Here is a 26,004-nt window from a genome sequence, read left to right as displayed (position 1 = left end):
CAGCTTGTGACTCACGCCCGGTTCTTTCGAGTTGTGTCCGGTCCGACCCAGAGCCCCGGGTCACCCATGAGGCTGGAGGCCGCAGCCAGGATGGATCTGTTCAGGAAGCTGTGGAGGGCGAGGAAGCTGATCGTTGTGGTGTTCATCCCTCTGTCCCTGCTTCCCTTACCGCTCATCCATCCCACCAGCGTGAGTAAAACAGTAATAATGGTGCCTTTTATCATTGTAAGCAAAGGACCGAAGGTAAACAAGGCTTTCAAAAGGTTAAAATAATAAGAAAATACGAAAATCTACATATCAATGTACTGTATGAAGTCTTTCCCTTTTCCATAAAAGTTGGCAAATACAAATCCCTAGAAATACCCTCTAGACTTTTATATAACTGATGGAAACACTAGTGTTCAAGAAAGATGCACAGACCATACTCACAGTGCAAGTTACAATAGTGACAAACTATTTTAAGTCATTAAATATGCTGGAGTAGTAAATAAATACCTAGTAAACATCCGATACAGCAGCACACAAACCATCCAGCTGATCTGGTGTCACTCCTCCTGGTTTGCTGCTAATGTCTGCAGTGTCTCATGGGATTTTGCTGTGTGTGTGTGTGTGATTGTGTGTGTCTGAGAGAGAGGGAGAGGAGGCTTAGAATCAATCAAAAGGCACACTGTCCTCCGTTTTGATGAATACTCATCTCGAGCTGTCCCGATCATCAGCTGAGCCTCGTGTGTGGAGGGGAGACGTCGCGACATGTTGATGAGAGGGTGACCGGGGGAGTGTTGTTGTGAAAGAGCAAAGGATCGACCAGAGAGAGAAAGAGAGAGAGAGAAGAGAAGGAACAGCTTGATACTCAGCAGATTGGAGTTGATGTTCATGTTTGTTTCATTCAAAAGTGAAAAGCCACACTGCACTTGCTTGCGTGTGAGGCTAAAAGAAAAGTTTTGCTGCAGCGTGGCTCTGTGGTGACACGAATTGTGTTGCGGTTCTCAGACTTTAAGCAGGATGTAGAAATGAGCCTCAGTGAGTGTTAGCGATGCTCAAGCCTGCGTGATTTGTCTGATTTGCAGACCTCTTGTCAACACGCGCTCATGCCAGAACTCCATGATACCCAGTGAAGCATGCTCATTGTTGAGAACAGCATGACTTGAGATTAGGATATCCGGCTCTCTGACTAGCAGAAGGCTTTGTCAAGAAGCAGACTCCAAGCTTGAAGGTGTTTTTTTTTAATATTAAAAATATGGTTATTGTTCCATTTATGTCTTTAACGTGTTGAATTAGTGTTGGAGTTACAGTTCTAAGCATTTTTTCCCAGAAAACTGAACACATCTTCAAACGGCTTGAAATGAAATAGTGTGTTGTCCTCCGCAATTGTTGCAAATGACCAAAGGTCCCCAGTTCCCGCTTAAGACAGAGTAAAAACAAACAAACAGGCAAACAAACAAAAAAGGGAACTCAGCATTTAAAGGATTCTTTCTATAAAAAGACAAAATGTAACCCATGTAAATAGTGTGTGAAATACACATAATTTAACCTCTTTCTCAAGTCCATTTATCTTAATAATAGTGGGAAATGTCATCAGTTGTAGTCATTTTATACCTTTTAGTGGTAAGTCTCCATGCTTAACTATTCTTAACAGAAAGAGCAAGATTCTAAAATATAAAAAGTATAGATTTTTCTGGGAATCTGATGCTCAGCACTTAGACTCAGATCCATGTTTGTATCTTGTATCTTGGTCATTCACGTGGTGCGATATTGTTTTAACTGACTGAAATGAACAGACGCCCCTGACAGATGTTTTCTTCATGCATCCCGTCCAGATGAATAATCACGTTGTTAATATTAACGCGCAGCCGTATCGCGTTTCAGCAACTAAGCTCCAAAGCACATGGTGTTTCTTATCACGCCGTTCATATTCAGCTGTTCTCGCAAGGTGTCCACCAGCCAATCGGAGGCGGGCCGGGCCGGGAGCCTTGCTTGTTATGTCAGTGGCGGTGGATGTTTGGCATGGGGAAAGGGACGCAGGATGAGGCCAAGAGAGAACAAAAGAACAAAAACTTCACTACAAGGATCAATGAAAAAAAAAAAAAAAAACCCAAAACAATCCAAGCAATTAAGTTATATAATCTACCTACCGCCATGCCGGATTTTGGCCCCCACGTGGCTTCTTTACGACACTGGGGACCTCAGACCGTGTGAGGAATGTGACAGGGGTTCAGAGCGACACCGTGTGTGTGTGTGTGTGTGTGTGTGTGTGTTTGTGTGTTTGGAGTGGTACTGCGTCCAGCTGCAGCAGAACAGAACATCTGTAGGATGCAGTCAGGCGAGGTCAAGATGGAGAACAGAGGCGGAGCCGGTGGCTGGCGTGCTCCATCACCATTGGATCAGTCCAAGAAACTAACACACACACACAAAGACAGTTACCTGTGACGCTACATCAATATTTAAATATGTGCTATGGCTGTATGGTCGAAAAACCACTCTTGGAAGGACTGATAGTCAGTTTGAAATGAAGCTCTGGTGATTTACTTGATTTTCCTTGTGTTACACCATAGGATTTACATTTGTTATTTTAACTACAATGTGTAATTTTGTCACAGAGAAGTTCCCTTTTGGATGACTTGTAGGATATTTAGTGAACCCTCGTAATCAGGTCAAAATGTACTCTGTGTATATTTTCAACTTGTGTTAAATCCTAATAAGGAAGTTAGCACGCTGGTGTTAGCATCAGCCCAAACTTGGATGTAGATGGATTATATATGAGCGTATGTCTTTATGTGTGTCACTTTAGGTTTCGACCTACCATTTTAATGTGCTTTACTCTCATATCAACAGCGTACATGAAATTGTCTTAATATGAAAACGTCTTAATACGTTGCAACATACTATTGCCATGTGGTGGCTGGTAGCTAACTGAAATTTAATATGAGCTGTCTCTGTTTTGATGCCCGTGAGCATGTCCATATAAGGGCTAAACAGTGTTTCCTCTATTTCTAAAGTTGGATTTTATCTGGGTATTTGAGAACAACTTGGATTGTGTTGGTGTCTGTGTGCGTTATCTATCAGACTCTGTTGATTGGTTCACTTGGTTTTCAGGTTTCAACTGTGACATAATCTGCCTTCAATCCTGTCTTTGCTTTTTTTTATCTAAATATCCAATGTCCATTTCCTACGGCGGCCGAGAAAAACAGTCGGCTAATGAGGCAATCAATGGGCTTCTGTTACGTGTTTAGAAAGAAACCGACCGGTCAGCCGTAAAACTCTGACGATGGTCGCAGAGATAAAGTGAACGCTAACGTCGGCATCTGGCTCTGCCACAGAAAAAAAACCTGATGTGATAGTTAATTACATCAAACACATGCAAGTCAGATACATATTTTAGAACCAAAATTAAAAAGCCTTTTATTGCTATTGTTTTTTAGAGCACTTACTTGTCTAATTCTCTCAAAAGATGAGACAAGCTCCCTTTGGTGGAACATAAGACAACTACTGGATACTTTTAGTTCCTTTAAGAAGGTTCTTGGAACTAAAATTCTGGGTACTTTGGGTGGAAACGCGACTTTAGTTTGAAAGGATAAGAAAGTCAAATCAGTAAAGCACGTTTTGTTTTGTCCTGTGAACACAAACTGAATCCGGTTTCCGATACCTCCTGGTCTGGTCCGTTGGGTGAAGTTCAGCACCTGGCCATTCCACAACATTAGTTTTGTTCTTCTTTAACCATTATTTGAAAGAACTACTTGGTTGTTGTCCTCCTGCATTGTCTTAAGATTAAGCTCACAGACGGATGTACTGACATTTTCCTTCAGGATTTGCTGGGATAATTCAGACTTCATTGGTCCATCAATGATGCCAGATGGTCCTGGCCCAGATGCGACAAAACAAACAAGGACATTACAACCTCATGGTTAATGGACTGGATAAGGTTGTGTTCCTGGAATGCGGTGTTGTTTAGACTTCAAACATTATGCCTCTAATTTAACATTTAAACTAAATAATTGTGCTTTGGTTTCATCCATCCACAAAACATTTCCCAGCAGTCTTCTGGCTCGTCCACATGATGTTTCGCAAACTGCAGATGGGCAGTGGAAGTGTTCTTTTTTGAGAGCGGTGGCTTTGTCCTTGTCCCTTTGCCATGCACACCATGGTTAACATGGAACATTAACATCCGCCAATGTGAGAGAGGCCTTTAGCTTCTTAGAAGTTACCCTGGGTTTCTTTGTGAGTTGTCATAAATCTCCTTCATTTGTCTGTCTGACAGTGCGTTTGTGGGTTCCAGACTCTTTTACAGATGCTTCTGTTACCTCTTCCAGCCTGATGAACACCAACAACTCTTTTCCCCAGGTCCTCAGAAAGCTTCTTTCTCCTGTCATCATGAATTTCTGTAAGCATGTGTTGTGATGATCAGACCGCAACAAATCCCTGATTTTCTAAACTAAATGGTCTCATTACAGCGATTAAAAACACATTTGAACAGATGGACTTCAGTCTGTCCCTAAAATAGAACCTCCTAGAGCAGTCTTCAACTAGCCCAGGCCAAATATCCCAAATTGATGGAGAGATCGATTGTGTTCCATATTAAACTTGGCCTAGTTCTATTTATAAATATACATCATATTATCATTTTGCATTCAATATTAAGCTAACCCTTATCCCTTTGCTAAAATATGTTGGATTCCTGTAAATGTGTATTTTTTTTTCTTTTTTTTTTTTAAATGTGTGTTTTAAATGTGTATTTAAAGAAATTTAAATTTGTGGGGGGAAATTAAAAAATTTATAAAAAAATGTCTAATCAACCAAAAATTTTGCGACCCCCTTGCAGTACTTCCGCGGACCCCCTAGGGGACACGGACCCCCTCTTGAAAACCTATGTCCTGTTGTATCCTTGAGGACTCGCTTTTCCACCTCGCAGATATGTTAAAGTGGATAACCAAATACACAAGTATAACATTTCCACTTTATTTGTTTGATTTTTGCCTACTTTCAATATTTCTGTGGAAATCTGCTGACGCGTTGAGTCAATTTCACCCAGAAATGTCTGCAGGTGATCATTAATAATAGCGATTGTGTTTTCTGTTTCTTTAATGAATAAGTAAAATCTGCTCCAGGGGCAACGACAGCAGCACAAACATGACCAGCACATCTTTGACGTGGAAATGGAAAGCTACGTGTCACGAAAGCTCCGCTTAGCACAAGTGTAGTTCCTTAAGCTCATCTCATCCTTTATGTCTGTCAAACTGTAAAAAAAAAAAAGGGTGCGTGATTGTCAAGATTTCTGCTCCTCCTACGTTAATGGATTATTTCCACTAGCCTCATGAGCTGTATGAAGGATCGACCTTAACCATTAAAACATATAGCCTTGGTAGTAGCTCCAAAAAGTAGCATTGCATTAATTTATCATGATAATCAAGTCATTATAACAGTTTTGCATTTATCTGAAAATAATGAAAACCCTCCTCCAGGGCCATTATAAAAGATGTATTGCAGATTCTAAAATGTGCACCTAAATGCGCAGGACTGCTGAATAATTTAGGACTTTGATTATACATTTTTCATCTACAGCGTTGTGCTTAATGAGGGCATTTTTCTTTGTGTTTTGTGTGACGCTGCAGACTTTGGGTTCACTTTTGTTGGGAGGAGAGGGGAAGTCGCAGGAAAGATGCGGCTGCTCCGGCAGGCTCCACTACGGCTTGAACTTCTAAGCCTTCGCGGCGTAAATGGAGTGCAGCCCGCTGGGGCTCGCACATGCAGTCGTACACCATCTTTGTCTGTTTCACCTCAGGCACTCCGGCGTCACATTCTTTTACAGCTTCACAAAAAGTGGAGTGAACTTTCGCCCAGATAAAAAATAATAATAGTAATAATAATAATCCTCACAGCTGCTGTCGTCTCTTTCCTAAAAATCACCCAATGACACTTCTTGCCTACATGATTTTACAAATTGTTTAACCTGATTTGTTCCCACACACCTCAGAGCCCCCCCTTCAGTTCAAACAGTGAGCACAGCCTGTATTGACGTCTGCTCCTTGACACGTCCCAGCGTAAGGTCGGACTATCACACAGGTCGCTGCGAATCGGCTTCAACTTGCAAAACTAGAACAAATGTAAAAAAAAAAAAAAAACAGATGAAGGTTTGAGGATCAGATTGAAGCTGCAGTCTTTGTGTGGAAACTACCCTCTGATAAAAGGAGACCGATAATCAATGATGAGGGACTGCTGATCTGTCTCCTTTTTTATCTGTCCATTTGTTCCCTCTCTTCTTAAAGGTCCTCTCCCATCCTCTTGACATTCCTGTCAGTGTGATCGACAGGTCAACAGTCCAACGTTTCCATTGTCTTTAATCCCGTTATCAGGCTTCTTGCGCTTCCTCAGTGTGAAGTTGTGTTTGATGCCGAAAGGTCACAGGAAGGCAAGCAGCCGAAGAGAAAAACACTTTGGAGACATCACATTTTCTCTCTTGCGTGTCTCCTGGTGGCATTTAAACTGTTGTCATGTTTTGCTGGCGGGGCCCTCTCCGATTATGAACCCAAACTCCTTGTTATGTTCTCGGCCTGATCCAGCAGCAGCTGCGCCTAATGCCTGGAAATGCCTCTTTCCTCTTGCCAGGTTAAGTCCGTAGGAAAACATTAAAAAAAAAAAAGGATTGCAGGCTGTGGCTTTAGAGTGGCAACCTGTGAAAGGCCGACCACTGCCAAGCCACAGCTAACTTTTGTTATCTTGATTAAACGACTAATTAAATTCAGCCTGGATCTCGTGTTTTGGCGCACGCCACCGCGGACTGTGCAGGTGCCGGGGCAGTTGAGCTCCGGGATCTGATCCACAGGACATTGAACTGCTTGTTGCTGAAATAAGAGACCGATGTTCTTGTTATGATTCAGGTCTAAAGATGTGGAGCTACTTAACATAATTCCGCCAGCCCTTGTTCATGTATGCCAATGCAGTTTTTCTTTCGGTGGTTTCTCAAGTGATGACAAATGACAAGTAGAGGTACTGCTGGGGTGTTGCAAAATCTTTGGTTGATTCGACATTCTTATATATTTTTTTCCTTTTTTTTATTTTTTATTTTATTGCACATAAATATGAATCCAACATATTTTAGTAAAGGGATACGTGGAGCCAGAAGACATTATCTATCAGTCAGCACTTCACTCATTCACCAATACAGGAGGTGTCTCAGCAATGCACTGTTTCACTCAAGAGCGTCGCACTAGACCTGTCAATCTAACCCTCCTGTACACAATAGGCTCCGCCCCTATCGCTTCTGAGCCAATCAGGAGGCTGCATATTACACACTGACTCTGTCAGATTCTCGCAATTGGCTGAGAGCCTATTGAGTCCCTAGGGGAAATCCAGAAGCATGATTCAATATTAGCAGAAGAGAAGCTAACAGTGCAGTTGCATGGCCAAAAAAATGAAAATTTGAACCTGTGTATTAATGGAATAGCTTAATATTGAATGGATAATATAATATACAGTATATATATATATTTGTTTTTTCATAAAAATGACATTCAAGATTTTAAATCTTGTATTTGAAAACTTCTTGTCGATGCTCCCTGGTGGACATGTATGTACTTGCAACACCAAACCTCGACCCTTCCACCACCATGTTACACAGCTGGACTTTTGAACCACATTCCAGTGGTAGCAGTCCGACAACATGAGTTTCCTACATATCCCGTGATAAGGTTTTGTTTTTTTGCATCAAAAAGTCTAGCCTGGTGTAGTCAGATGCAGCCGTATCAGAATATGCTAACACTACTTTGGCATTAATTCATATTATTGGGTGTGATTCAACTAGTACAGAGAGAAAAAAAACTTGTTGTGGTTAGTTATCAGCAGTGTTTTATCAGTGTTCAGCAGATCTTTTCCAGAGAATGATCAGTTCTCAACAGCGTGACTGCAGGACAACCTACCCCCACAAATATGTTGGGAAATTCAGGCTAGCGTCCAGGCTTCTAACTGCCAGCTCTCTGGCTTTTTTTTTTTTTTCCGCTTGGGCAGCCAATCCTAGACAAAGTCTTTTAAAATCTTTGCGACTTTATTTCCGATTTATTTTATTGTTTAAACTCCCTTGCCAGGCTCTTACACATGCACAACCTTTTTTCATGAAGGCCTCAGAGACGCTTTACTGGGGCATGATGGCACATCACACTTTAATGGTAAAAAGAACCTCCCCATGTGCTTTTTGAATCCTGTTCCTGCTCATTTTTATAATTTCCCAGGTCTGTATAAACCTTGTTTTTATATTGACGGCTTTCTGGGGAGGGAGGTCGTAACTTACACGCCTTTTATGCTGACACTGTAAACAAGAAACATATATACAACATTACCAGCACCCAGGGATGCAGTAAGCGTTAAAGGGTTCCTCTGTAACGCTGAGAAGGTGATTTATAGAGTGATTGATTTCTGTGGAGTCCATGGTTTGCTGAGAGGTTTGAACAGGTCTGGACATGCTTCATGCTGGAGCCCCGTGCCTAATTCCCCCCCCCCCACCTCCCCCTCTAGGTTTATTAATTTGAGATTAACTGACCTGTTACTGGCAAGATGTTACACTGAATGTTCTTACATAAAAGAGCTACAGGCTGCGGCAGCATGTGACCATGACCATGGTAGGACCTGCTTATGTTTAATAGGAGGGGGAGGGGTGGTTGGGGGGTGCACGTTCCAAGTCTTGCATCAAAAACCATTTCTACGAGTCTCTGCACTGAAAGGTCAACGAAAGTAGAGGTGATTTTCATAGGGTCTTAATGCATGTCACGAGATTCTTCTTGAGTTTTTGAGGTTTGGAAGCCTGTCACTAAGCCAGCCAGTGTTGCAACAGGGCTACATGACCACATTATATAACCATAACCAGAGTAATGCAGCATCGGCGTGTGTGCGTTGTTTACGCCTGCACGGTTATTGTGTAGGCCTCTCTGCTGCCATGTGAAAGTTTAAGTAGGTTTGTGTTTTCTTGGTTGCAGGAGGCATGTTGCGCTTACGTGCTGATGGTGACGGCGGTCTACTGGGTCTCCGAGGCGGTTCCTTTGGGTGCTGCCGCTCTGGTCCCGGCCTTCCTCTACCCGCTATTTGGAGTGCTCAAATCCAGCGAGGTGAGAACGGCTTATCTTTAAGTCCTTTTAGGTGACTGTCTGTTCCAAGGTTCAGCTCTCAGAGGTTGAAATTATCTCCATATAAACTCGGTATCAGCTGCTAATTTGATTAACAAAAGAGCTGAAAGCTATGGAGTGCAGTATAAGCTGGTAACTACTACCAGCGTGTGTGTCAAATAGTCAGTACTGCAATTCCTTAACCCTAACCCTAACCCTAACCCTAGCCCTTTACTTGTTGGTTCAAAACAATGTTAATGCTGCTGCTATCATACTCCATTGAAAATTTGTCTCAGTTTCCTACATTAGCAACATAAGCTAATGTACATATGTAACTAGAGTATGGAAAAGTATGGAATTTGATTTAATTTTAATTAATGGAAAATGAAAACTAGACTGTTACCGAGGTTCAATTTTCTAAATTTTCTAATGAATAAATATTAAAAAAATTAAAATTGGATTGATCTGTTTTTTTTTGTTTTTTTTAAGGTGCTTGGCAGCACAGCTAAGATTTACTGTGTAGTTTGTAAATTAGGGTCTGGAAAAAGACAATGTGTAGAAAATGTGTAGGAACCCTGTGTAACATACACTTTTGACAGTGTGTTACAATTCTGGTTGCAAGAGTCAGTTTAAGATCAGATTGCTGCGCCACTGCCACTAATTTGTGAATAATTTGGGCCAACTTGCACGTTTCTCAGTATCTCAATATTTCACGTTTTCCAATAAAGTGTCAACTGTTAGCACTTCTGCCATCTGCTGCCATTTCTTATTAGCATTACATAAAAAGTGAGCTGTGGGCCTCATGTGACCAAATCGCATTGACAAACAGTGACAAAGCTGCCTTTTAACACTGCGGTAAGCCGCTTGCCATGGTTCTCCATAAATATGCCACCAGAGAGCTTTATGCAACATTTTCAGTCTATTACGGTACTCTCAGTTACCCCTAAACGCCTCCGCTGTTCCATCGCGTGCTTGAGCGCCGCTAATCTTCATCTGTTGCCACCTGCCGTGCGTGTCCACAGACTGTAAGTGTTGGAACAGCGGCAGTGAAAAAAAAATTAGGCTCCTTATTTTCTTTAGTTTCTCTTAAAATCAAACATGATGTTAAAACTGGACAAACTAAAATGCTAGAAGTTGCAGAGGGTGGTGTGCATGTGCATACTTTATGTGAGCCTGTGTCTCACTGCCACACTTCATATTAGTCATCACTGAGAATTTTAATATTTTAATCCTTTCCTTTACTAATTCTTTTAAGTTCTGTTCTGATTTCAAAGCAGCTGCTAGTGTGTAGAGATATTAAAGCATGTACCAAAGCACGTACCAAAGCATGTACCAAAGCACGTACCAAAGCACGTACCAAAGGTCCCTAGCTGCGACTGAACCATGCTCGTTAATAGCACATTTGTGCAGCACTGTGCACATCTTAACCAACAGTGTTTCCAGATGCCCCGTGTAGTTTAGTACCCGAGATGATTACGCAGACATGACCGAGAACGGTGCAACTGTGTGTCAGAAGCCCCAGCTGGAGAACATGCAACACATTTTAGGTGAGAGGTGAGGCGAAGCTGGCTTATACAACGCTGCAACGCCGTGAACCCTACGGGTGGGAAGTAGAGCTGATTAAGAAGAACAAATGGTAAACTGTAAGTGTTTATCCAAGCGAGGGAGGGTGGAGTGGGTGGAAGGAGGTAAAAGCAAAAAAAAGGTCCCGTTTTCCTAGATGGAATTATGCTCCATTATCAGTTTCATTAAGCCTTTTTTTGGTGTTTTCTGTGTGTGTGTGTGTGCTGATTAAGGTGGCAGCAGAGTACTGTAAAGATACCACCCTGCTGCTGATGGGAGTCATCTGCCTGGCAGCCTCCATAGAGAAATGGAACCTGCACAAACGCATCGCTCTGAGGATGGTGATGATTGCAGGGGCAAAGCCTGGCATGTGAGCATCACACACACGCACTTTCACAGACTTACACTAAGCACTGAAAATGGTTGCAAAGCTCTTCATACAGGAATAGAGTGATTGGCATCCACTAAATTCTGATCTCTCTCTCATCCAGGCTGGTGCTGGGCTTCATGTGCTGCACGGTGTTTCTGTCCATGTGGCTCAGCAACACGTCCACCACAGCCATGGTGATGCCCATAGCCGAGGCCGTCCTGCAGCAGTTGATCTGCACCGGCCTGGCCGACAACCACAACGACTCCGAAACGGTAGAGGCCCCCGAGGATGAGAGTGGTACGTCCGGCTGCCGTTCAGCTGTTTAAGAAGAATTCTCTTGCTAACAGATAAACATGTTTTCTTTGGTTATCCTGATTATGACTGCTGTTGTCTGCAGCTGTGTCGGGCAAAGAAGATAATTTGGACAAAAACCAGTTAGAGCTGCTCTATCGCAACAACAGGTATGTGGTGTCCAACTTTCAATTTTCCTCAGTGTCTTCGTCTAATTAACAATTCCAAATATACAAAACTTCAAACTGTATGTGTTCGCCTGAGGATCCAGACATTGTCTGAAACTAAGGTGTTCCACTGTGAGAACATGGCACCATACTTCATACTAAGAGAAAGTGAATATGGATTTGCAAAAGGGCACATTTGAATCTGATAATGCCATATTTTACTGTAAAGATGACCTGTGTATATTGTCCCTCCATGTCCTCCATAAAAAGCCTTAGCACATGTTTTGTCATTACCTTTTTTTTTTTTTTTACCTGATTTAAACCAAGTACAGGTACATTTTGACCTTAATTTTCTTTTCTTCTTCCAGCAACGACTGCAGTAAACAAAAATCTTCTACGCTAAGTGTGGTAAGACGTTTTTTTTTTTTTGGGTGTGTGTGTATGAAGGTGTCGGCATCACAGCAGAAAAACAAAAACATGTACCATTAGTAAAGATTTCCTTTCTTTTTTTTTCTTGTTCTCAGGTACAGACCGTTGAGGTAAATGGTCTGGGTCTGCCAATCTCCATCCACAGAGGCCACGGCAATGGACAACTGCCGCAGGTTTGTAGCATGTTGTTATTCAGGAGATTAACGAGGGGTTTGGGGGACTGTGAGTTTTCTGGAATCAAGAACGTTGGTGATTTGCAGTGTTTTCCCTCTTTTTTCACAGGCTGCGATTGAAATCCCAAACGTGAAGCGCATCAAAGCCAGGAGAGACTCTCAGTATCCCACCAAAAGGGACCACTTGATCTGTAAATGTCTCTCGCTCAGCATCACCTATGCAGCGACCATCGGTGGTCTTATCACCATCACTGGCACGTCAACCAACCTCATCTTTGCTGAGCAGTTTAACAAGTAGGTACATATGCACAAGACTTGACGTTACCAAACGATACTACAGAGTTGTCCCTGAAATATAGCCCTGTTGGTCACTCATTGCTGTACCTGACTCCTAACAAAGCAAGGCAGGCAGGTGATGCCTGGGAAGACAGAGAGCAACATGTGAAGGCACCAACCTGTCAGTCAAAGTGGTCACGCCCATAATTTAATATGCCAAGGCAAGTAGAGCTCCCCCTGGTGACTGGCTGCAGTATAGTCTTAGGACTTGGACCAAATTAAATGACGAAATAATTTCTTTCGTATCGCTTCAGTCATTTTAGGTAGTTAATATAATCCTGGTGAATATTCATGTGTCCATTTTCTGAGAAGTTTCGTTTTAGTTATTTTACATTATAGAAACAGGATGTGACATCATGATCACTACAAGTTGCTATGCCATGAAGCGGTTCTATAGTACATTTCTTTGTAACTGGTGGAGGTATAGCAGAGTAAAGTATTAATCAGAAATGCAAGTGTGGCAGAAGTTTGGATGGGTCATTGATATCTGCATGACTCCCCCTCGGACCGTACTACGCAGACTGTGGCTGTAACATGGCGCCGCATATATTCCTGACAAAAATAGCATCAGTGTGGCCGACCCAAAAAAGTGGGGATGTGTTCTCCAAAATGTATACATTTTATGGGCTGTATACATGGAGACATTTTAACGTAAAGTACTACCGATATCGACTCACTTTTGAAGTTAGCCTAAAGTGGTTGTTTGGGGTACTGCACCTTGTTCAGAGGTTGTTAATAATGTACTTTACTGTGCACACATGGCAGTTATCAAGTTAGTGCCAGAAGGACATAAAATTTGGCTTCCTTGGGTTTAATGCCAGGGGCCATAGTCTGGAAATTATACAGAATTACACCAAGAAAACTATGCAAGCAACCCCTGAATGTCAAACCAACTTAACAAAATGTTCTGAATGAATTAGTTCAAGCCAACTGCACACGCCATCTCAACTCTCAATACATACTTACAGTTCGGTTGATTTCTTGGCTGCTGTGCTGCTTGGACTGAAACAGTTGGTGTTAACTCAGTGCCCGGGGTCCGAGATCAAACTAATCAGCCTCTACAGTCCTGACAGAGCCGATTTCCTCCAGCCTCTGCTCTAAGCCCGGCAGAATGGCCTCCTTCATGTTGGAGCTTGTTGGACAAAGGTCAGGTTTTGGATTCTGAGTATGCGGCAGCAGTTGTAATCATAACAATGTGATGTTACCTGGAACAATAATCAATCAGAGGGGTGAATACTGAAAACTGCATTTGAATTTAGAGCGAAATCACATTATTTCTTGAGCCTGAAGTGATGGTAAACATGTTTATGTGCGTGTGTTCAGGTCAGTCAGTCCAAGTTCTTGTTGGAACAATAAGTCATCAACTTGACCTTGTGTGCTTTGAAAAGACACACTCGACAGTTGACCTTTGGCTGAGGTGAAATGTGAGTGCCAGGCCTTGCGGGGAAACACGCAACTTGTTCAGAAACCCTTTCTCCTCCAGTTCTGAGCTGTTACTGTTTTGGTCTTCAGTCATCTGTCTGATTTCATTCACCAAGTTTGTAACTTGGAGATCACGCTGGTTTAAACTTGTGTTGGCATTTTGAGAAATTCAGGTGTTGAAAAGAAAAGTTCTTAAAAGATCTGCTGTTAAATTTTCTGTAGCAGCAGCAGCCAACAAATGTGGATTTTGTTAATAAGGATAAACTGTTGAAAAGACCTTATTTACTCCTTAGCACAAAATCTAACCCAGTGCAAGAAAGAAAAATAGGCAGTGTGTTAGCAGGAAAGTACTCTCAATTTTTGTCCCCAAAATAATAATCAATTTTTGTACTAAAATATCTCAGCAGATTTTGACCCCACAGGATAAACTCTTTTGAATTTGGCAACCCCCAGTAGTTTTTATTATCTAGTGCAGAGGTCCTTAACCTTTTGGCTCTTCAAGTGACCAATGAATCACTGGGAGCCCTGGGGTTGTTTTCCTGCAACAAGACCAAAGTCATCGACGGGAGGCTCCCAAAGTGTGTTCCTTGCTGTGTGTCCTGTTTATGTTACATGTGCTTTTCATTGCATTTATAGAGAGATTTTGAGCTGGAGGTTGTGTTTTCAGTGTTTTTGTGGCTAGATCAAGGACACTTAGTATTGACTACAGATATTATGTCATACCATTTGCAAGCTCCAGGGGCTGATATGTTGTGAGGACATATTCACAAGTTTGGCCACAGATCCAGTTGTTTGTGTTCCTTAGGGCGTCTGTGGTTGCAAAAAAAATATTTTAAAGTGTTTCAATGAATGATGATTGTACACAAAATGGAGCAGGGATGGTCCAGCTGTGAAAATCTGAACAGATATCTAAGGTCCCCAGAGAATGAATCTTAATGAACCTGACTGCTTACTGGTCAAGAGCCTTGGCTAGCTACGTTAAAGTACAGACCCACAGAGTTGCTGTCATACCTGGAAATTCCCTGGTGTATCAGTTTTAACTTTGGAATTTTCCTTCTGATTTAACAGATAATTGCTCTTCGCGTCCATAATTTGTAATCTGCTGATATTAGCCTGATGGTGAACACAAAGAACTAATTGTTTTTAGTAGACACCAATAAATCTATGATCTATGTGTTTTAATTTGGATTTACATGAAATTTGACTGGACTTTAACTCATATTTCCTTTTGACTCATTTTGTCCTGTCATTATTTGTTCCCCAGTTTAATGCAAACATTGAAAATATGCCTAGCTGCTAGCTAAAGGATCCACAAGTGTCAACTTGATGATACTGAACCCTTACAGGGGTTTTCTAACACACTAAACCAAGCCTCCGTGTCTCTCTTTCTGTGCGTTTCCTTTCCAGCCGTTATCCAGAGGCAAAGGTGATCAACTTTGGCACGTGGTTCATCTTCAGCTTCCCCATCGCCATCATCATGCTGATCCTCACCTGGCTGTGGCTGCACTTCCTCTTCCTCGGCTGCAAGTGAGTGCATTGCACAGAGCTCAGTCACTGCCAGCTCTGATTACTCCTCGCCCACATCTGCATCTTATCATTATGGACTCACGATAATCTGTCTGTCTGTACGCTTGCTTAGCCGCGACGTCGTCAGGTGTCCTGTGGCTGGAGTGCGTCAGGTCACCTTGTGGTTGATGTTGTTGTTGTTGCCACTCTGTTTTCAGCTTCAGAGAGACGTGCTCGTGGAGTAAGAAACGCAAAACCAGGAGGGAGATGCTGTCAGAGAAGAGGATCCACGAGGAATATGCTAAACTTGGACCCATAAGGTGTGTATGGTGACCAAGCTTTCCCGGCCATATATGACTGGAGGTTTGTAGGTTTTAGACAGTTCAGGTCTGCATTCTTGTCCTTTAGCTTAGCACATACCTCAGTTAGCACTGGTATCTTCTAAGGATTTGAGCTGGTCCTCCACCGAGTTGGCATTGTTCTTTAGACTCAGTGACACTTTAGCGTGTTGGTCAGGTAGGCCATGCTAATGTGGCTAACCTCAGAGTTGGAGTCGTCTTCTTTTGGGTCTTCCTTTTCCACACAGTAGCTCCCCCGAGTGGGGAGTTGTAGAGCCAAACAGTTGTAGTTTTAAAAAGTTACAGTCAATGCACAACATATAATAAATATATTCCCAAAGGTCCAATAAACATCTACGTAGATCCTACATTCACTGTGTGCGTGTCACTCACACAACCAGACATATTATTGTGGGACGGCCATGTAGTCACTAATGTAAGTGTTGCGTATGTGTTCCAGCTACCCTGAGGTTGTGACCGGTGTTTTCTTCATCTTGATGACTCTGCTGTGGTTCACCAGAGAGCCTGGCTTCGTGCCCGGCTGGACGTCTCTCTTTGAAAAGTAGGTGCTTATAGCGTTGCAGTACCCGACCACCAACGCTAAGACATGTTAGCGACCTGTGACTTTGCTGTCGTTGGTGCAGTTTGCACCCTGTCGCATGGGGAACACGTTGTTCCCATAAGGCAACTTTACATTGAACGTTATTTAAGATGGAAAATTAAAACCATTAAAGCCAGTATAAAACAAATACAGAAATGAGTGATATTCTGAGAACCACATTGTTTGCACTGTTGCATTGACCTCAGGACATATCAGAATGTTTCCAGTTGCTACCTAAAACTTTACGTCAGCCAATTTCGACGTATAAAAAAGTACACAGTCGCCACTGAAGCCTCTCTAGAAAACATGAATGACTTCAAGGATTTAAACTTAAAGGAGATTTCAGATTTCCAATTGAAGCTCTAGTGGACTATTGGATAAGGCCTTGGCCCCCCTATTGCAGGGTCCCATTTGGGCTGTTCCATTGCAGAGTGATGCAGCAGAAGCTTTCTGGGTCTATTTCAACCATCTCCTGCTAATCACTTGAGGTAGATGTGGAGTGGTGGCTAGAGAAGCAGCGTAACGTATTTGTCCATGGCTGAATGGTGCCTGGACTACCCTATGTCCGAGCACCATGAGGGATCATACATGAAAAAATGAAGAATGTATGACTTTGTAATCCTTGACAATATCCAAGTTTCCTCTGTGTTTCATCTGTGTGCGCTTTCGTCCACCATCTTTCAGGAAGGGATACAGGACCGATGCAACAGTGTCTGTCCTTCTGGGCTTCCTGCTCTTCCTCATCCCTGCCAGACGACCCTTCTCCTCCTCCTCCCCCTCCTCCTCATCCAGCTGTACAGACTCAGGTCAAGACTCATTCAACTGCCAGTGTTCAATATACCTTTATTACTTTTGGAGTTGTCTCAGTTATTATTATTAGACGTTATGGTCCTTTCATCAGGTAGTCGTGAAGCTTTAATCAACGACAGTGACACAAAAAAGGATTTACAGCTGCTATAATGCCTCAGCTTCAACAAAGGAAAAGAATTTGCTGTATGCTGACCTCAGTTAAAAGCCATTATGATATCTTATAATCCAAAAGTTTGTGACATAGCTGCGTGCTCCACATCTTTTCAAGCTCGTTCCAAGGTGCCCTTGTTTTCATCCGCAGCCCGGGCAGGTTGATTTATCGCCCGTGTGCTCCAGGTTCACTGGGTCACGGGAGCCTGTGCTTTAGGAGGAAATCAGTTTCCCACGGTGGCGCAGTGTTTTTGAAAAACACGCTTGGAAACTGCCATTTCACGCTGCTCAACACAAGATGTGCTCGAGCTGGCCCATGTGGTTCGGGCATGCAAACAGTCTCGTCACAATTTGGGCAAAATAATATGAATAAACTGATGTTTAATTAGTTGTTTTGTAAAGTATCAACTCAAATATCTAATAACAGAATCTAGTGTGTAATTAATCCATAACCAAAATACAAAAATGCACTTTTTTGACGGAACAAAGCATCAAATAAGAAAATTATATTTTTATCGGCTTGTATTTTCACTATATTTAGCGCTAAAATGGATATTTGATAATGAAATTGTGAAACTTTATCGCATTTAAATACACTATACACTATTAAAATAAATACTGAAAATAAATGTGATCTTACCCACAGAAATTTTTATTAGTCCTGTTGAGATTAGATTACCACCCAGCTGTTGCTGTTGTATTTTAATTTTTTCTGTGTTCTTTAACCATTAGATGAGGATCCAGAGTCTGACCCGCTTGCTCCCATGATCACCTGGAAGGACTTCCAGAGGCTGATGCCGTGGGAGATCGTCATCCTGGTGGGAGGAGGCTATGCCCTGGCAGCTGGCTGCAAGGTACGGTGCACTGTGTGCTACTGCCCTGCCCCAAACATCCACGTCCTTATCACGCTGCGCAGGGGTCAGAACGGCCTGTCGCCAGCGTTCAGAAGCCGCTTTGAGGATGTCCACTCACTGTATGTTGTGCGTGTGCAGGTGTCAGGCCTGTCCGTGTGGATTGGCAGACAGCTGGAGCCCATGAGCGGCCTTCCTCCCTGGGCCGTCACCCTGCTGGCCTGCCTGCTGGTGTCGGCGGTCACTGAGTTTGCCTCCAACCCGGCAACTCTCACCGTATTCCTGCCCATCCTGTCAGCGCTGGTACGACACACTCTCCTTTACACACTTGATGGGAAATAACGGAGTAGTACATATCGTGTTCACAAAGGAGGTGGAGGTGGTATTTCATTGATGTGGCTACTGGTGGCACTTTGGAAGAAGAGAAAAAAGAGACAGACAAGTTCAGACTCAGAGGATACATTATTAGCCAGCTGGATTATATCTGTAAACCACAGGAATGAGTTTCCCACAACACCTTCCTGCAGATGCTTCACAATAAGAGCATTGTTAAGAAATGAAGGGTGTACGCCCACTGAAACAGCCGGGGCTTCATAATTTAAAATAACTTAAATAAGGGATGCAGATCATGTTAAGTTTAGTATTAACAGCAGTAACTTTGAACAATGCAAACGGGGAGTGAGATCTCTGAATAAAATACAGTAAATTAACAATGAAACAGATGTAAGTAGAGTTACCCTCTGTAGCTGAAGCAGATAAAGGTCTCAGTCACATTTGAGTAAAATAATCCTGTCCTATTGCAATTCCACCTTGGACCAAAAGGGGTCTGCATACCCCCAGCTGAGAATGAATGGCCCACAGCAGGGGCCTTTAAAGTTTTTCAGGCCACTGACCCCAAACTAATGGGTACATATTTGTATATAAGCCTCTGAGCTCATCAATAGACCCTTTCAACAGCAGCCATTCTGACACGTCAAAGAGAGAGATCCAGACGTAGGTGCTTCTGTACCCCAACCTGATCTGCCTTACACTCTCTCTCTCTCTCTCTCTCTCTCTCCGTTCCCCTGTTCCCTCCCTCCTCTTCCCCTCTATGTGCTCCTTCACCTCACGCTCCTCTATACAGTCGGAGACTCTGCTCATCAACCCCCTCCACACTTTGATCCCGTCCACCATGTGCGTGTCATTCGGGGTCATGCTTCCAGTGGGGAACCCCCCCAACGCCATCGTCTTCAGTTACGGCCACGTGCAGATCAGTGACATGGTACAGCACACACACACACACACACACACACACACACACACACACACACACACACACACATGCACACTCTTTACGCAACTGCAGCATCAAAAGGCTCGAGGGCACAGCGTGTCAGATTTTTCTCCCGCAGAAGTCGAAGGATCATTTCTGTTCATTAACACGTTGCAAACCAAAACACAAGCTCTTCTTTTATCTCCAGGTGAAAGCGGGATTCGGGGTGAACCTGATCGGTGTGGCCGTGGTGATGCTGGCCATCACCACCTGGGGGGTCCCACTCTTCAACCTGACCGAGTTCCCGGCCTGGGCCGTGGCCAGGAACGTCACCGGGAGCTTATAACCACCGACGGGCTGGGACCAGCGGTGAGGAGAGGGATGAAAGCCGACAGACGGAAGGAGGGAAAGTTTCCGTGTTGAGAGACAATGATAATAAATAATAATAATAAAAAAAAGAAGCAGTTACGTGGCGTGCCAAGAGGAGAACCAGACTGAATAAACTGGCTTTAAAGGAGGACGATGGATGGCGCAAAGGTGGAGAAGAAGAAGATTTTATTTGTATTGGCCTCATGTGGTTGTTTCAAGGAATGTTAAAGTGGACACTGGGAGAACAATGAACTCCAACATTTATTATTATTATTATTATTTTAAATCTCTGTAAATGTTTGACGGAGATTATGTTTTCATCAAATCATTAAAAACCACAAACCTATTTGTGGTGATCGAGACCTGACATGTTTTTTTTTTTTTTTTTTCTGATTTAGAACAGAAGCAATGATAAGCGTACCTGTAACCGTACCTCTCCTTTCTGGTAGAGTAGCCGTGAGCCGTGTGAGGTATACGTACACGTGCCTCTTTTATTGCGTTCTTGCTCAGCTGAACCTCGGCTGCATTTAATGCAGTGTATTGCCCCACAACTAGATGGCGCACATTTTCAGCATGATGTAAAACTGGAACTTTGTCTTGAAGACGTCTCACCCCTCATCCAAGTTGCTTCTTCGCTTCTTAACGATCGGTGTTAAGGTTTCTATTAGGAACATTTGTGAGTGGTGCACACTCAAACACTAATCCACATATAATGAATTCATGCTTTTAAGGTGAGATAAATGTTAGAGGATGTTGTTTGGATTAACCTGGATTGAGTCTTGTCTGTTCCAACAAGCTATTAATGGTCGGAGGAGAGGTTATATTTTTTGGGAGCAGATGTTATAAGATAGTATATAACAGGCTGATAATTTATCCTTCAGTTCTCATCCTCTATTCAGGGAGGGGTTTTCCAGTTCTACGTGTACGGCTGACATTCATGCATTGAGTGGTGAAACGTCTTCACGCGTGTCCATTTTTTTCCCCTTAAAACTAAGCAAGAGGTTGCTGTTAAAGCAAGATAAATGCATGAGAAGAGGCATCTAACGTGGCTGCTGCTGGTTTACTGTACTGTCTCTACTGTACTCTAAACTCCTTTATTTGTTTCCACGGAGACGGACAATGTCCTGTACGTCCGTCTCTAGCTGCTGGTGGTATATTGGAAATCTGCGCCTCTTAAATTCCAATGTCTTTACCAAAGTTTCCAAAGTTGATTTTGCGCCCTGCTATGCTGTGAACCTGTTGATCCTTGCGGTGCCTTCTTTAGCGCGTCGGTGCCTCTCATTCTACGGTTTCAGCGTCAGAGCCCCTCGCCCTGACGGTGCGGACCCTCTACCTATTTTCTGATTTGAAATCACGTAAAGAAAAAAAAAAAAGAAGAAAAAAATTGATTTTTTTTTGATACTGTTGCAATATATAAAAAACTATTTCCACATGTACTGTATTTACTAATCATAGTGTATTTTATGCTAAACAGAATCCCAAGCCTTTATTTTAGAGGTTGGAAGGCTTGTACTTTCATTTTTGTCATGTTAAATGCATTTTAAAAATTAGATACAAGATTTTAAAAAAAGGACGTTCTGAGGTCCTTAGCTATGGGAGTTTGCTCATCTTTTTTTAAGGGTAAATCTCCAGGTACAAACACTTTTGATTATCACAAAAAAAAAGTTTGGCATGTGAAGCAGGGTACTGTGCAGAAATGTAAAAGATATACCTTTATTTTTACACAAATTTTAAATGTAATTTGTGACTTTTTTATATATATATATATATATAGATATATCACTACAGTATAGGTATGTACCTTTGTGTAGCCTGAATCAGAAGCTGTAATGTTTGTAATTTATTCACTTCTACTGAGGATTTCATACATCTCAATGGTGTTGCAGCGGTGACCTTTGACCCGGGGGCCACACTCTTCTGTAAATACAGACAGATTTGTAATATAAATATAATAATGTGCCTTTGCCTGTTTCCAATGAGCTGTAACATTCATAAATTATGAGTAATGTGGTAATGCGTTTACATTCAGCTATGAACTAGAGTTAAGATGATACAATATTACACAATAAAAACAACTAAAACCTCTCGGCTGATTTTATTCATTCCCACACCACACGAGTCGGTCACACTAGCGAAGTGAGGCTCCGTCCTGGAGTTAGAGGCTGGATCAGTAAAGATCAATGTATATTTGTAAATAGCAAAATCATGACCCAAACCTGAGAACATGATGAGGTTTCACTAATAGACAAGTCAAGAAGTTTCGATGAACAATCACAGAAAATGAATGGACAGTGTTGGGATGAGCAACATCTACCTACAGTAACAATTTCAACAATCTACGATGACGTTACATGTTACCATCACTGACTGATTAAGGCTGGATACTTAGGAGAGCAGCCGAGTTGGATAACATGAGATGACGCCACTTCACAATATGTCTGAGGACGTAGGAGGAGAACATTTTCAAACAGGTCCTTTGCGCTGCTGTTTGGATTTCGTTTCGCAGTGTTTGTCTGCACAAATAAATAACAATAAAGGTGGAGCACATGTTCTCTGTCCACGACACAGCAGAGAAGCTCCCGCTTCCAGCTCTGCCCCAGGTTTGGTGAAAGGCCGGTCAGTCCGCTGCTTTCCATCTTCTCCTGGTGGGCGACGGTTAGGATGTCTGCTGGGAGCCTTCTGCAGGCGAGAACCCATCTGTCTGTATCTTTTCCTTGTACTTTAGGAAGTCTCTCCTCTTGGTGAAATATTTCACCTGCAGGGGAAGATCGACAAGAGACTGAAGAACAGAACTGCAGCATTTTCAGGGCTGAACATGCACAGATTTTGATCTCTGTCTAAAGCATTTACTGCTTCCTCTAAAGCGGACAATCTCGAAGATAAAAAGATGGGATACTTTACCCATTGAGCGGGGCATTTCGACTCGAACTCACTCTGGAACCTCTGGCAGGATGCAACCTTGTCATCGTTGTCATCTAAGCATTTCCAGAGAGCGTCCCTGGCTTCCCAGCAGGCCTTTCTTTCAGACGAGTTTGGAGCCGTCATGGCTGCTTGACTCTAGGAGGGACTTCATGAAGGAGAAGGAAAGATCATTTAAGTACACAATAAATGCATTAATATCAGTCAACAATCAGACACTGTATAGAGAACGCTACTACACTGTTCTTGTCTATACATTCAATAATTTATGTCATATTACCCTAGGGCTTGTTGTTACACACTAACTAGACTCGGTACTCACATTATTTCCATCAGGTTTAACTACTTTTTTAAGTAGTTTATACCAAAAAACAATAGTAGTTCAATATACAGTATCTCTTCACCACGGTTCAGTTGATTAGACTGCCACTTGCAACAGCTTTCAGCTATCACTCTACCTACTGAAATAGGTAACACGACACCTGCTGTCATTTAGAGACAGCTTAAACTCGGCTAAGTTTCACTCACTGAGTCTTAGAAACCTCCTAGCGGAATTCTTCGTTTCAGCGGTCGCTTCTGTTTGCTCCTGTCACTCCATGAATCCTTCCAAAATATCTCCAAAATGTGGAACGATCAAAGCTGAAATAAGAGTATTTTATAACGTGTTTACAGCGCTGGGCAGAGTGAAGGACGAGCACCGGAAGAACACTTCCTTGTGTCGCACGGTGATGACGTAGCCGCGTAATTGACCAAGCGCGCCAGGTGATGGCGTGGTTGGAAAACAAAACAAGCGCGGTTAAGAGACGATAAAAACATGTAAGATTACTGAGGAATAAAAGAATAACGACAACTTAAACTAAGCTTAAATAATAATACTTAGTATTTTTGTCGATTAATTAAGTGTTTTTGAAAGTGTCGTCTTATGTAATTTGTGTCTCGGCAAAGAAAATAAATTAAAAAAAAAATGAAGAGGGTGAAGAAGCAACAGGTGAGTGATTCATTAGCTAATGTACCACCTTTCTTTTAACTTAACACATCTGATTTTCGATTAAATTTAGCCGTAACAATGCAGCACTTACAGCGGTATTTTTGAAGTTTAATGTCTTTTTCTGTAGAGGTAAGACAACTTACAGAATTGTACGCACAATTTTCACAGTAATGTTTGGACAAAACAAACGTATACTTTTTTCTTTCCAAACCCTCCTTTTCTTCTAAAATCTAACACATACTTTTAGACATTTATTGAAACTGATGTTTTCAACTTATTTCAGAATAATATAACACAAGTACAATATGATGTAGAAGATCAATAAATGCGTTGTCCTCTTGTTAAGAGTTGAGTAGAACATGAAAAAAATGTATTAGATTAAGATTTTAAAACAAACTAAAATAAAACAACCACAACATTCATTCTTAATTTGAACTTCAACTCTGATTTTGCTGCCATGTTAATTATATAGTAAGGTTCCCATTTGTCCGTGTATGTTTGTGTAGGCATTAGTGTATCAATTCATTCAAATCAGACTAAGAACCTGGAACCCGCAGCACATCAAGGCTCAAAGTACAATTACGTTTTTCTGTGAATTACCACCTTTCTGATGCTGACACTCACGTATAACAGTCGAGAAGCTGAAATGTATTTAATTTTACCAGCCTGTTATATTAGTATCCGTCCATTTTCACTAGTGTACCTAATGAACAGGAAAGTAAATGCCTTGGCAGGCAGCGCCGGCTAAATGAAAATGTGTGTTGTTGATTAACTCTCTCTCTGTTTTTCTCCCTCCTTCAGCCACGGCGAAGGAGAAGTAGCCCAACTGGTTGCCATGGCGCCCAGCAGCAGCCTGTCTCAGATTCGTGTGCGGACTGGAGGGAATAAAAAGCACAAGCACCCCGACGCCGCGGTCGAGGTGCTCGGCCTCTTCTTAGGGAAAGTAAGTGTTTGTTACCCTGTGCGTGAGCGCGAGTGCGACTACAGAGTCTCTCTTTGGCTCCTTCAGAGGCAGAACTTCATTCAGTATTTATGTCACACACCATTTACTGACCTAACTTCAAGTTTGTTTCCTCTGCTGTCAATGGGTCTTTTCATTTGGGCCTGTTCCAGTAAGGAGATTTAAGACAAGTGTTTACAGCAGAAGTGCAACACTGTTTATTAAAAAAAAAGAACTTTAATATATTTGAGAAAGGGCAAAAGAGAAAAGGTTGTGTTTTTCAAAAAGTGTGTGGCTGCAGTTTCACCCCCACAGGAGTTGGTTAATCATACTTTATTTGCTGCTGTTGGACACATAGAATACATTTAGAGCTTTTGTAGAAAATTCCACCAAACCACAGCTGAAGCACAAAAACGTAAAATGATAAGAAGGAAGCTGCTTTGATATGACTGCGATCGCGTTTGGCGTAAACTCTAAACAGACGAAACATGAGAGAAGGGGTGCTTGTCGGCTTATGTAGCCTGATGTGCAAATGTAGTTCAGCTTAAAAAATGCATTAAGCTCTGTGGCAAGTGGCGGAGTTTCGGAGTTGTGTTGTAAATCTCTTGGAAGCAAACGAGTCTCTTCCCCGTGTCTGTGTTATGCGCCTCACAAATTTGCATCCTCGTCTAGTTTAACTGTACGCGCAGATTAAGTGAGACAAAAACACGTCTGATGTCTGACAGAGACACCTACTGCAGGAACAAATGAGCAACAAATAAAGAAACTAAACTGAAAAACAAAACACAGAAGATTGAAGGTAACACTGGATGCTTATATATATTTATTTTTAAATCTGTGTATCTCACATATGTTCAAGGGGCCGTGTTAATAGATAAACCTCATTAACACTGGCCATTGAACCCTGAAAATGGAATGATTTGCATGATTTTGCATGCATCGGGATGTTACAATATATACAAATCTTAAGATCAAGCAAAAGAAGAGCGATGGCTTGTACTTGTCGTATGCCATTCACCGTGTTGTCTACTTTCAGCATCCATTCATGAGCGGTATTTATTCTACTCGCTGAGTACCTTGGCCTCGTTTGAAAGCGTGGCCATTTGTATTTAATCTTGTATCTATTCAACATACAACCTTAGGATCTCAAGCTTAATCCTACGTTGTGTGAAAGAGTCTTTGATTTATTTTTTTAAAGCAAACTAGTGAGGTGGTTGATCCTCGGTGTCCTTGTGAAGCTATTAAAAGCACTAAAGCTATTCCTCTTCCTCCCACTATAGCAGCCACATAAGCTGGCATCTGATTATGTGCGGAGAGGACTGGAAACGTGATGAGGACCAGTTAGATTGCGGCACTGTGATGAATTATCCTTTCACAGTTGTCACGTCTTATGTTGCTGATGGGGAAAAAAAAAAAAATAGCGAGTGTTATGCTTTTCTCTTT

At 42.2% G+C, this 26,004-nt stretch overlaps 2 protein-coding genes across 2 annotated transcripts; one reads left to right on the top strand and one right to left on the bottom strand.

The window, feature by feature from the left end:
- The first annotated feature begins 46 nt into the window (after positions 1-46).
- slc13a4 (solute carrier family 13 member 4) lies at positions 47-20,076 on the top strand. The gene is made up of 16 exons (XM_047575314.1): positions 47-189; positions 8,961-9,089; positions 10,883-11,019; positions 11,141-11,316; positions 11,417-11,480; positions 11,846-11,885; positions 12,002-12,079; positions 12,189-12,373; positions 15,245-15,364; positions 15,562-15,663; positions 16,142-16,243; positions 16,967-17,088; positions 17,975-18,096; positions 18,235-18,396; positions 19,217-19,354; positions 19,554-20,076. The coding sequence occupies exons 1-16, from the start codon at positions 67-69 to the stop codon at positions 19,689-19,691; spliced, it is 1,938 nt and encodes a 645-aa protein (XP_047431270.1). The 5' UTR covers positions 47-66; the 3' UTR covers positions 19,692-20,076.
- A 1,397-nt stretch (positions 20,077-21,473) lies between these two features.
- Positions 21,474-23,357, bottom strand: LOC125000010 (cytochrome c oxidase assembly factor 6 homolog). Its single transcript, XM_047575317.1, has 3 exons — positions 23,162-23,357; positions 22,616-22,781; positions 21,474-22,469 (listed from the first exon to the last, which is right to left on the bottom strand). The coding sequence occupies exons 2-3, from the start codon at positions 22,757-22,759 to the stop codon at positions 22,371-22,373; spliced, it is 243 nt and encodes an 80-aa protein (XP_047431273.1). The 5' UTR covers positions 22,760-22,781; positions 23,162-23,357; the 3' UTR covers positions 21,474-22,370.
- Between the last annotated feature and the right edge of the window lie 2,647 nt (positions 23,358-26,004).

The sequence above is a fragment of the Mugil cephalus genome, chromosome 22, assembly GCF_022458985.1.
Source record: "Mugil cephalus isolate CIBA_MC_2020 chromosome 22, CIBA_Mcephalus_1.1, whole genome shotgun sequence".
Taxonomy (NCBI): domain Eukaryota; kingdom Metazoa; phylum Chordata; class Actinopteri; order Mugiliformes; family Mugilidae; genus Mugil; species Mugil cephalus.
This window is presented reverse-complemented; position numbering and strand designations above follow the sequence as displayed.